At 37.8% G+C, this 12,697-nt stretch overlaps 1 protein-coding gene across 1 annotated transcript in view; it reads right to left on the bottom strand.

The window, feature by feature from the left end:
* RARS2 (arginyl-tRNA synthetase 2, mitochondrial) overlaps positions 1 to 12,644 on the bottom strand; it is a 41,353-nt gene extending 28,709 nt beyond the window's left edge. The window contains exons 1-7 of the mRNA XM_009281948.2: positions 12,495 to 12,644; positions 12,105 to 12,178; positions 11,402 to 11,507; positions 7,877 to 7,960; positions 4,490 to 4,587; positions 3,326 to 3,381; positions 1,705 to 1,788 (exon numbers count right to left, since the gene is read on the bottom strand). Of these exons, the coding sequence (XP_009280223.1) occupies positions 1,705 to 1,788; positions 3,326 to 3,381; positions 4,490 to 4,587; positions 7,877 to 7,960; positions 11,402 to 11,507; positions 12,105 to 12,178; positions 12,495 to 12,527 (535 nt within the window). The 5' untranslated portion in view covers positions 12,528 to 12,644. The remainder of the gene's footprint in view (positions 1 to 1,704; positions 1,789 to 3,325; positions 3,382 to 4,489; positions 4,588 to 7,876; positions 7,961 to 11,401; positions 11,508 to 12,104; positions 12,179 to 12,494) is intronic.
* Positions 12,645 to 12,697: the final 53 nt, after the last annotated feature.

Genomic DNA, 12,697 nt, shown 5'->3' with positions numbered 1-12,697 from the left:
AATACATAATGATGGAATTTACTGAAGGTGAACGCATTCTGTATTCTGTATTCAATTCCTATGAAACAAATCCTAAGCGAAGCAAAGCTCTGCTATAAACTACTGTTTGATCAGAAACAGGGTCAGGAAAGACGAGCTGCAGAGGAAATAATTTAACAAAGGAAAAAAAAATATTCTATTACTGCTCTCACAGTCATAAGAATGTTTTACTCAACTGTCTACAACCCAGGAATTTACTCTAGAAGGAGAATGGGTAGAACTGAATACATTTTAGCTACGTTATCTACACTGCTGAATCTGAGTACATAAATGGAGTAGAAGTAGGGTATTTACGCTAAGTTTTTAACCCAGCTCTGTTCATAAAATTGATGCATTGATGTCCCCATAAACAGCGGTACCAGCGAAACTGAAGGGGGCAGCATAAGGGCTGGAATGAGCAAAAATGACTGCCTAATAAAAATTGCACTTTGTGTTTGCCACTTAAAAATAAATACATGGACACTGTTTTCAGAACCTACTGCAAAAAATGTGGGGGAGTTTTGTAGTTTTCACAGGTGTAGCAGCTTTCAAGAATGAGGAAGTGGGCATGACTGCCTTTTTTTTAAATGCCTAAAAATACATCAGAAACAGCTTTTGGGGGAAAATTAGAAAAGGGGAGGAGAATATGGATCAATTTAAAATGCAAGATTAACAACAGAAATCAACAAAGTTGTGAATCCTATGCATGGGTCAACTGCTGTATAAGAGGGATATTTACAAATCCAGCAATCGGACATAAATGACCTCTGGTCAGGAAATAAATATGAAGCCATGCTAGGCCTCATATGAGAGGATTTTTCAGTCCTCACTTGTCTGATGGACATTTCAGAAGAGGTAGGAGTGTGTATGTGTGTGCATGCAAACGCACATGCATGCAAGTTTGATAGTCTTCTAGGGCCTATACACTTGCACATTCTCTACTACACACCTCTCTTTTGCTACATTTTAAAGGGAAACTTACTATTTTGGGGGAAGTGTTGGGATATCTTTAAAGATACAAACTCTTCAGGCCTCAACCTGCCAAAATGCAGTTGCTGTGGAAGTTAATTATGCTCTATGAATAATGAACTAGTTTCCAGAGGGAACAAAAGAACAGATAAAGAAAATGCCACAACACGCACAAAGACAACCAAATATAAAATATACATTTTGTTACAATTATTCTATTGTTGTGCGTACAGGTGTGGCAAATTTACTCTTCCACAACTGTTACACATGTAAAATCTGAATAAGTAAGACAGTATCACAGTAGACATGCAACAGCTATGGTAATATGTACGCATTTTGTCTGGAGGCAGCAATAGAAGTCTCTTCAGCTATGAGAGCTCAAAAGGTATAACTAGCACACTCAGAAAATATTTATACTGCCCTTTAAAAATAAAGCCCAAATTACACATACATAATCTGAGAGAGGAGCTACTGAGGGACTGTTGGGTAAATTTCCTCCTGTTATTTCTTGTACAGTAGTATAGGTCATACTGCTGATGAATCAGTCTGGATTGTTTTGTTAATATTTTAAGGAGATTAATTACACATTACATGCATGGAAACACAATATTACCCTTTATGAGCCCAGAGTGAATCCAATGGGCCTGCAAAAACTGGAAACCTAGACCATATTATACAGTAGAAAAGGGAACAGGAGAAACAAATATTAAAACATACCAAACTGCATGCCCCAGTCACCAAGGTAATTTATTCGTATTACTTCATGTCCCAGTGCAACTTTGAGATTTGCTATAAAATTCCCTGGTAAGGAAACAAAATTGGTATTATTATTCAGTTGTAGGTAGTCTCTCATCCCAACAAAACAGTTTTCTGTTTTTGTATGATCTGTATGCAAAACGAAGAGGAAAAGCAATCAGATGAACTACTCCACAGAATTTGCTAAAGTACTTCACAACTGAAAGCAATAGTATTCTGAGCAGCAAAAGAAAGGCCGTGCATTTGAATGGTGCCGTCAAGTGTCTCATACAACAGTGATAAAAACATACACGTGTATGTGCATGCACACACTGCAGAGTATATGAACATGAAAAACACTTTTTAAAGTCTTCTTGTATTCTCACAAATATGTGGCAGTATACATAATTCCCACTACAGTCAGGCAACCTCATACCAGGAGGTTAAGCAAGTACTCAAAATTCACAAGCTTCTGTTAACTGTGTCATTAAATAGAGAACATCAAGTCCTGAATCTCTATATACTGCCGGAGCAGTAGCGAGCTCTGCACTTAACACAACATGTGTCTGATATGCTCCAAACTTACCATATCACATAAGCATATCTTGGTTCTAACTGTTATTACAACAAAAACCCTTCATCTTTCTCCTGAGCTTAGCTACAACCATAGAATTAGAAAGAAGAAATACCTCCATCCCTTCCTCTATTTTCCTGTGCTTCAAGGGTAACTTTTAATTACAACACTGATGTAAAAGGATGCAGAAAACTTTCTCTTCTTCTGTTATTATAGCACAATATTATAGCTTGCAATGACTTTCAGTTCCATTCTCTGTAGTCAATTCATTCACTTACTATTGGACAAACACAGATCTACAGAACTATTTTTGAAAGTGTTTTTTTTTCTATAGCAAAGCATCCAGAAATGGAATCTAAAGAGCACAAAATATGTAATTTCACTCAACTATCAGTCCATGAAAAGGCAGTATTATTAACTTTATGTAATTAATAATTATACATGATACATTAAATATAATTAAAAACTAATACATTATTAGCTGCACAGATGCTGTAGGATCTTCTGCTAATAAGTTTTTATTGTGAGAGGAGGGAGAAATAATGTTTTCCATACGCCACTAGAGTACTGCACAATAAACTTATTAATTATTCCATTACAAATTACAGCAACTGTGTTAGTAATACTGGCATAAAGTAATTAACATATAAAAGCAAGCTTTTTGCAAGACAGCCACCAAGACATAACTATCTGACTGCTCTGCAGTCCAGTGCAAATTGGAAATTTAAAATTCAAAGGACTCTCATAACACCTCAATGAAAACTGCCCTGGGTGTCTCTGTAGAACAATTTTAAACTACTTCATTTAATGTTCAGAGTCATAAAACTATATTACATGTGACTTAATAAATCTTCCAGCAACACACGATGCTCTTTTCTTCACTGCATAATGAGCGAAAGGTTTTTAATTAGCAAGTCGAGCCTGACACGGCCACTCCACTAGAAGAGTGAAAGGTTAGCAGTGTTGCCCTGTCAAGTGAAGCAGGAAGACAAAGAAGCCCTTTTAGGACACAGTTAAATGCATACTTACCTACTATTGTGGAACGCAAATGTCCTATGTGAAACTTTTTGGCGATATTAGGGGAGCTGTAACAAATTTTCACAAATAATGTTTGTTCAGTGTACAAGACTCCCAGATCACCAAGTCAGAAGAATTCAACTCATGCATATAGCAGAAGAACTGAAATAAACCCACCATTTTCAATTTTCCCTTAAAATTCCCTGATGAGCTTCTGTTCTGGATAGCAAATCTTCCTATCCAACCAGCTTTTCCTCCAGTATCAGTTAACAGCCAATGTTACAGGGAAAAAGAAACCACAAAAAAACCCACAACAAAGAACCCCCCCAAAACCCAACTACACTAGTGACAAAGGACTTACACTACCTTCTCACTTTTTACATGTTTTGGACATATGGATCATTCTCCTCATATCTTTATTAGAGATAAATCTGATACCAGGACAGGGGACCTTGTGTACAAGAATCAGTAACTAAAATCACATCTTCTTCCACCAACAATGCCCCCCCCCAAAAAAAACCCCTATACCCACAACTGTTTGCCCCGATAATAAAATGGAAGTTCAGCTATGAAAATTCACCCTCCAAATTAAAGCCAAGTGCTTACTTTCCATGACTATGGAAGCCTACAGAGGAAATATAAGTGAACAAAAATATTTATTCAGAAAGAGATCTGAGCCAGCCACTTTTCATTCCATGAGCAGGTGACCGTAAACAAAATTGCACTGGACAGAAATTTTGGGGCCAGCAATTCAGAAGATTTAGCAAGACAAATGCCTGGCTGCTTTAGCAAGTCAGGGAGGAAGGTGTTAAGGTGAAAAAAGAAATGGGTTAGTGGCTGAAAATTCAGATCATGTTTCTTGATAACAAAATAAATAAGCCGACTTAAAAACTGAATCCTATTATGCACTAAATGAGAATATTCTTAGCGGAGGGCAGTGTGAGGCGTGAACTCTTTAAATACCAAAAATATATTCTAGGAAAAAGCCTCAATTGCCTAAATATAACTTACATTCTGCTTGGCAAATATAACGGAGTATCAAATACAGCTGAATATAATACCGTAAATATGGTTTAATTTCATAGGCTTCATACATTACAGCAATGAATATCAATCGGCAAAATATCAATCAGCAGGCAAGGCAATTTGCTCAAAGGACTCATCACACGCGCTTACCTGAACTCAATCACTGCCTTTTGTCTAGGCACTGTAGAGAAAAGTTCGCTTTTTACTCCATACTCTGAGCCATCTTTCAACACCTGCTGCAACACAGTCTAAACCACAAGGAAGATTAAAAAAAAAAAAAAAGAAAGTATGTTTCAACAATAGAAAGCATGATCAGGAAAACTGTTTACCGATCACACAAGAGTCTGATCCCACAGCCTTTATTCACATTAGCAATTAGGTGGCTGGTCTGCCAAGCAAACAAGATCTCACATGCAGATGAAAATGCCATTAACTTTTGAAAGCTGCATCTGATCAATTAAAAAGTTAGGGAAATTATAGGCAGAGATTTTGGTGAAAATCAAGGCTGATTTTGGTGGAAACTTAAAAGGAAGTGGAAAGCCTAGTTTTTATCATTTTTTAGTTACATAACAGGAAAGGGCAAGAGAGTAACCCCAGGGTAATTGGTGGGCAGGAAAGGAAACTAAGTCCAAGAATGTGGGTAGAACAGTGACCTGATGTAAAATGAGAGTTCTCACATAAATAGGGTTCTAACCAGGACCTTCACCTCTCCTAATTCAGGTAACACGTTTTAAAATGAGAACCTTGTAGAACTAGACCATAGATTTGGATGAAAAAGTAGGAGAGCTTATGAGCAGTAAACTTAACTAGAGAATTTACCTCATTGTGCAGCCAAATGTTCTTAACAGGCTTTTTTTTTTTTTCCTAATTAATTAAAAAAGCTACATACTATACCTCTGGGCTTTCTCAAAAGTGTCCGCTTCCCAAAAATACATCTTATCTAGGCACACTTTGAGGAGTTTGGCCGTTTCTCTGAAATTCCTAGGAGTTCTGTCCTATATCCAAGGTTTTTGTCAAGGTGTGAATACAGGGGACACTCACTGTGCACAGCACAGCCAGATCATGTAGGTCCAACCCTTTGGGACACATCAGACCTCCCATACGCTCCTTGTGACTGAGGGCCTGCAAGAAAGCCATGAGCTTTGACTGCATGAGCATTACCACGCATATGCAGGTCACCTGAACAGCACATGAACAGATTTCTTTTGCTTCAGGAAATCTCACAGAGGAGTACGGGAGTTCTAGTCTTCATGATTATCACTAAAGCCAATGTAAGAGACAAAACAACTACTACAGAATCCTCTCCATCAGTTCACTGCAGGTAGACTGCAACAACAGCTTGTGGAACCTTTGGTCATTCATAACTCTAACAGCATATTTAAACATCAACCAGTGGTTTAAGTGACACAGACAAAAGAGGCTTAGCTATTTCTAATTTTGGTAGTGTAAATTTAAACTGTTCATCCTAGAACATGAGGCAGATTAATGTTTCTACCTTTTTCCAGTTTACATCACTGTCCACTGTATTTCTTCATTAATGCTTTTTAGGAATAGCCTCTGCCTAATACGCTTTTCCTTTCCCATTGGAAGAGAGCATCTATATACAATGGGGAAGCAGAAAACCAGGAGATTTTTGCAAGAATTTAAGCCACCTCAGAACTACCAAGTCACTTAAGTCTATAACAGGAAGAGAAAAAATAATACATTCACATTCTACTAAAACTGCTAGGTTTTTCCAGGCACCAAAAAGCCAGCCTGCTTTCTACTCCTTTAGTGCCAAAGAAATCCAACTATTCAATCCTCGTGTCCAAACACCCCTCCTTCCCTTCGCCCACCTGCAAGTCTGTAAGGACACTGTGAATGGTCTCTACGAAAGTGTGTCTACTTTGAAAGTATGGAGACTGTGTAAAATGCCTTAAAGTGTTTCCTCAACAGCCTGAACAGTTTGTGGGAAGAGGAATCCTATGCTGACTATATTATCAGTAATACATTCACACAGCAAGGTAAGTCCCTGTACATGCCCTACATACTTCAGTTTGTCACACATACTACAACACCTAATACGTGAAGCTGTATGTATTGGACAAACTTCCTGAAGATAATAGAGGCCTTTAACAATGTGAGCTAAAGTGGATATCTCATTCCATTCCTTGGAAGCTTTTCTTTTTTTCTCCTCCAAAAATCACCTTAGAATTCTTCTGCAATAGATACGGAATAAATTTAAAAAAAACGGAACTGCCCCTGCAGAAAAACTTTTAATTCTGTTCTTATTACAGCACCTAAGAAGGCAAGCTTACACAGAAATCATCAAATTTACCCATAGACCAATTCTCCGTATCAGTGAAAGTCACAGCTAGGTTTTATCTCCTCCTCTCTCCTCAGTGACATAATGCAAAATTACATGTCCTAATTCCACATTTTTTCCAGCAAAACTCTACTAGGCCAGACACATAGCTTTGCTTGAATCATTAAACTGAGTGGAATTCCTACAGATAAAGTACCTTGTGAAATCCTGCCCATGAATAAAATTTGCCACTGAAACTACTCTTTCAGTGAATAGTCAGCTGCTATGTTCTTATCAAGATGGATTGATTATAAATAGCTAATGAAAAATTAAAGGGATAAAGCAACTGATTGATAGGCATGCCTAAGCATTAGCAATTCGCAAGAAATGGTCTTACCATTCAGGAAAAGAGGACTACAAGCCTAAGTGACTCAGTGGAAGACCTGATAGGAAGAGGGCTTCACCAGAATTAGGCAAGACATGATTTCTTGCCCCTAATTCACATGTGGTTAATTGTCTAAGACCACAATATGGTTTTCCACAAGAGTTGCTAAGCCTATAGATTAAGGCCATGAGCAACCACACAATGTAGCTTGCTCCACAAGTTAGTTGAACTGGCTTAGCAAAGCTTTCATTCAGTCCCCAGTCTAACAGTACCAGCCATCCACTTATCTTTATGAAGCTCTTGCAAATAATCCAGACAGAGTACAATGAACTGAGACACTACTCTTACAGACTGAGCAGTATCTTCCTTTCATTAAGTTACTGGTTTAACAAAGAAAGTGTTCAGTCAGGCATTGGACTTCGAGGAATATATCTCCTTTTTTCTTTTTTTTTTAAGCAAATTATGTAATGATAGATTTGCTATCAAATGCTTTTATTTTGGGTGTCTTTTAATCATCCTTTTCTATTTTAAACAAGAGTCTTTACATGCAAGATCAAAACTTTTGAGTTGTATACTATAGAAACTCAAAGCAGACACCAAGCCTGCCTTTTAAAGCAGAGAGAGGAAAAAGAGGAGTTATGATTATCAGTGAATGGTAGATACACTGTTTCTTCATAAGGATAAACTTTTGTGAGCCTCATTCCAAATTCTAGGCCTACATAACAAATCAGCAGCAGGGATCCCCGAGGAGAACTTACAAAAGACAGTTTTACATAGAAAACACCTTTCTAAGACAACAGTAAATATTCTATAGTTTCATACTGAGGAATTTATTTTTACCTTAATGCACCTGAAATATAGTACTCACCCTTGCTAATAATTCCCTGTTTATCGTAAAGTTCACTGTTCCTGGACCAGCGCTGATTTCACTCACTACAGCATCACATTTTAGCTAAAAGAACAAAACAGAAACTCTACATGCAAACAGGTAAATTGGAACATTGTAATTCAATCCACTATAAATATTAATTTAATCCACTATAAACATTAAATGTTATTATTGGTTAGAAGCAATCACAAATGGATCATTTAATCAATCCTGTTGGAAAAGGGATGATTTTAATATTTCCAATCCATGCTTAATAGCTCTGAATGTAACTCAGCCTGAAATGTATGTTTTACTTCAGTCCCTGCATGTGTACAGTCTGTGTTTTATTTTGACTGGGAGCAGTAGTTGATCTCTTTGTACACACAAAAGCTGAGATACATTTGACAGGTTACACAGTACCTGACAGCACTAATTAAAAAAAAAAAAAAAAAAAAAAAAATCTCAAGATCAATGTCTTAAAGAAAACCCAGGACAGAAGTTTTGGACTGCTGTTTCTTGAAATTTCTGACTTTAATGACAATGTTCTGCAATATCCAGTGATACAAGATAAAGATGTTAAAGGCCAATTTATAAAAAAATTAATTTACAATTTCCATAAGGCACATGTTCTGAAAATTCTGAACCCATAAGGAATATTTGGGCACCCAACCCCTAATGCCAACCTCCTCTTTACACAAATTTTGGTCTCTTCACAGGCTGAGAGTTTTGGATCTCAACCTGTCAGGTTTGAGAGTTTCTTACTAAACTAGCTGTCTTTCACAGCCAAGAAATTGTCTAACGGAGTTGAGTTTCTTACTAAACTAGCTGTCTTTCACAGCCAAGAAATTGTCTAAAAAAAAAAAAAAGGGAGAAAAGCCTATAAAAGACAACACAATCACTTGATTGCTTGGTTAATATCTTTGAGAGGCACTATACATTCGGGGATGAAAAGCCTATAAAAGACAACACAATCACTTGATTGCTTGGTTAATATCTTTGAGAGGCAAGCTATACATTCCTACTGAAGCTCATCAGCACGAAGAAGAAATTCTACCCCCATGCTAGGTCTCCGGCTTAGACACTAACTTAACCAGGAGATGAAATCATGGTTAGCCTTAAAGTTCTTTCACCTTCAGAAGCTCCAATAACAACAAATTCCAATGTTTATTCACAAGATACATGAAAAAATATTTCTTATATTGACTCTGAATTTCCCACTTTTTCATTTTATGAAAGGTCCTTTTTACTTATGGGGCAGAGAAAACAGAAATTCCCACTGGACTTTCTCTGTACCATTTGTTCTTCTAAAGGTTTTCTACATAATCTGTCATTTGTCAACTCAATGTTTTTTCTCTCTAATCATTTGTCAACTCAATGTTTTTTCTCTCTCTTTAGTATGAGTGCTCATCTGGCCTCTCCACAGCTTCAACAACCTCTCCTCCAAGTGCCCTGTGGTTCTTTAGTAACCAGATCTCCCTGTGCCTAAGGCTTAGACCAGAATGCCACTATACTGTACAGGGGCATAAAAACTCCAGAACACAATGTCCCCCTCTGCAAGGAATTAACGGTCCAGAGATGAAACAAGAACCAACCAGCCAGATGAAATCAAAAGCCCATGGAAACAAGACAATTCTGACCTTTCTGACAGACAATTCTCAGCACATCAGAGCACATTATGTTTCATTCAGTATCACATTGCCTTATTATTTAGGCTATTTTAGTCAACAAGAAAAATTTCCATCTCTTCTGCCTAACCTAAATATCTGTATTTCAAATATTGCAACCTATTTCCTCAGAAGTGACTAAGAACATTGAGGCACTCCGTCAACTGTTTATCATGACAACAACTGGTAAGTGCCTACATTTTTCTGTCGCTCTGCTAGTTTTTGATATGTGGTCATATTTTGCTAATTTCTACGCTGCTTACCTTCTTTGTGGATGACATGACTAGTCTAAACAAATTATATTAAATGCATCTCCTTTATCCACTACCCAACAAAAAACATTCCTAAGAGATTACTGGATTTTTTTTTTTTTCCTTTGTTTAACTAGCATGGCCTATTCAGTTTTGGGGCTTATATTGATGGTCTGTTCTTCTTTACTGTTACAACTGCTTTTCCATGTAAAGATGTAGGGCTAAGTGTCCCAGGTTTATTTAATGAGCCACAAACAATAAAGGAGAGAGACAATTTGCAGCTTTCTAAACACTGGGAACAGCAGCTGTTTTTAAAGTGACAGACTAGACACAAGGAAAAAAATTGTTATGGTGACGTTACAGTCATTGGAACAGATTGCCCAGGGAGGCTGTCAAATCCTTGGAGGCTTTCAAAACCTGACAGGATTTCAAAAGTCCTCAGCAACCTCATCCAAAAACCCTCAACAACCTGCACTGATGATATGGGAACAGATAACTTCCTGAGGTCCTTTCCAACCTGAATTATTTTATGGTTCTGGATCATCTTTAAGTTGTTTCAGAACTTTTGGTTGTACATCTGTGCACCATCAGTTCTTCTTTCACCTGAGTCAGAATATTCATCTGTTACAAGAATGGGTCCAAGATACGGATCTCTTCAACATCTCAGCAGTGAAGAATGACATGGAGAAATAGTTTAGCTTCTCAGTAGTATTAAAACTGTTTTTATTTGTCCTTTTTAACTCCTGATCATATAGCAACCCAACTGATTCCTTCTCAAGCTTGCTCTTTCTGATGCAGATGAAGAATCATTTGCATTTTCATTATTCAATCTAGCTCCTCTTTGCAACTAACTTTGCCACAATTTCCTACTTTATACTCCTTTGCATTGGCATCAGCAACGTATTTTTAGATTGTAAATTATTTTTTTCAGCTCAAATGATCCCTCAAACCTCAGCATCACCTTTCTGCTCCCACTTTTGTTCAACTGTATGCATACCAACTTCTCCAAGTTTTTATTTCCTTCCCTTCCTTCAAGGTTTGTGTCACTTCTGTTGTCTGTGTCACCTTGTTTTGCATGCTGCTTCTTTTTTCTGCTGTAGTCAGTCTTAACACTTCAGCTACTGCCATTTCCCAGACTAACACACCTGAGAAGAAGAAGCAGCTGTTCTAAGAAACCTCAATTTCAAGCAGTTAGGGATTTGAAAGTCTGGCCTGTTTGTCCCACAGGCTAAATTTATCCCTTGCCATTCTAGTGCTGGATTTTGCAGTCTTTGGTTTCCCAAGCCACTGCAGACTCAATTTCTTCCTCAAGTTTTAGGCAACAGTACAGACCATGGCATACCCTTTAGATACCCTCCTAACCTCACAAATATTATTTACTCTCAAACTATTTGAAAACAATAATTTCGCAAGAACCTTAACTAAAACTGCTTCTCCAATTCCCTGTGAAGATGCAGTCACTAAACATTAAACATTGTACTCCAGTCATTAAACTACTCTGACCCAAACAGATGCTTGGACAAAGAATAATATTTACCTTATGATGCCTGTTACACCTCTAGTCTGTAAGTTCGTGACTGCATAAATATATGATTAATGCATTAGCATACCCTTTCAGCTAGCTTCTGAGCTTGAAGATTAAGGTCTTGTGCTAAGCAATCACTAGAACTGCCTTCTGTTACAGAAGCAATGGAAAGCTGGAAATCAGCAACATGCCTGAAAAAAAGAACATACGAAAATCAGGAAAAAAAACCCTGTTGAGATGATGGGTAGATTTGGCAGATCCAAGCTGACTCTGCATATGACAAGTCTAACTGCCAAGCGTAACCCAGTCACAGATACCTGAAAGTTCACTATGTTTAGAAAGCTGCAGTAGAAGGCCAAATATTGCCTTTGCTCTAATACAATCAGAAAGTAGACATGGTGAGAACACCATTTCAGAATGAACAAAAATTATGCTCATGAATAAACGTAATTTACTTGCTAACATCATTACAACTGTCAAGCAGGACACTGAAAAAAAATCCATTATAACTTCACATTGGTTCTAAGCAGTTTCACATCTGCCATTCAACCACTGCCTATAATTTGTACAGCTTTTAAAGCAATTATATTTGTTTTGAGCTGGTTTGAAAAAATACAGCTATTTAATTAGATTTAGGTATCTTCTTATAATTGCATTGGTATATTAGCTTAGGTTTGTTTTTTCTGTATTTCTTTTTCCCTAAAGTCCTGTTAAGGTCTTGCAATAATAAGCACTTCAGAAAAAAATAAAACATGACATAACATTGTGAGATAAAATGTAAACAGTACCGGTTTTTGGAGACAGGAACTGCAGATATGGACTTTATTAAATTTTCTGGTGGCAGATCCAAAACCTTTGAAAGCTAAATTTGAAATAAAGAACAAGGTGGCTTAAGCAAGAGATCCAAGAAAAGTACTGCTCCCTGTTTAAATACTCGTGGGGGATGCATCATTTATATTTGAGAGCAAATTTTAACCCAGGTAAAAAAGCAAATACTATTATAAGCAATACAATAAAATACGCAATACAAACCCAAGAAACGTTAAAGGAGCCTTAGAAAAAGCAAAGCAAAACACGACGTATAGCTGCTTTCCCCCCCTCCCCCCTCCACGAAGGATCCCACCAAACCCTCGCACGCCTTTACCTAGCCGCTACCCCTCACCCAGCTTACCCCGCACCCAGCAAGCGGGGGACAAGGAGGCCCACACCATGCCAGGGCCTCGCTGATCAGCTACGAGTGGCTGGATTCTTGCCAAGAATGAAGAGCCTCCCCCACTAATGGCTCACGGGCCGAAGCCCGCGGGGAGGGGAAACCGAGTTAGCGCTTTCGGCCCAGCTGCAGGCCTGGCGCGGGGCAGGTGGTGTAAGGGACCGTGAGGGG

Source organism: Aptenodytes forsteri, unplaced genomic scaffold (assembly GCF_000699145.1).
Source record: "Aptenodytes forsteri isolate BGI_AS27 unplaced genomic scaffold, ASM69914v1 Scaffold20, whole genome shotgun sequence".
Taxonomy (NCBI): Eukaryota; Metazoa; Chordata; class Aves; order Sphenisciformes; family Spheniscidae; genus Aptenodytes; species Aptenodytes forsteri.
Note: the sequence above shows the minus strand (reverse complement) of the source record. Positions and strands in the feature narration are given on the sequence as shown.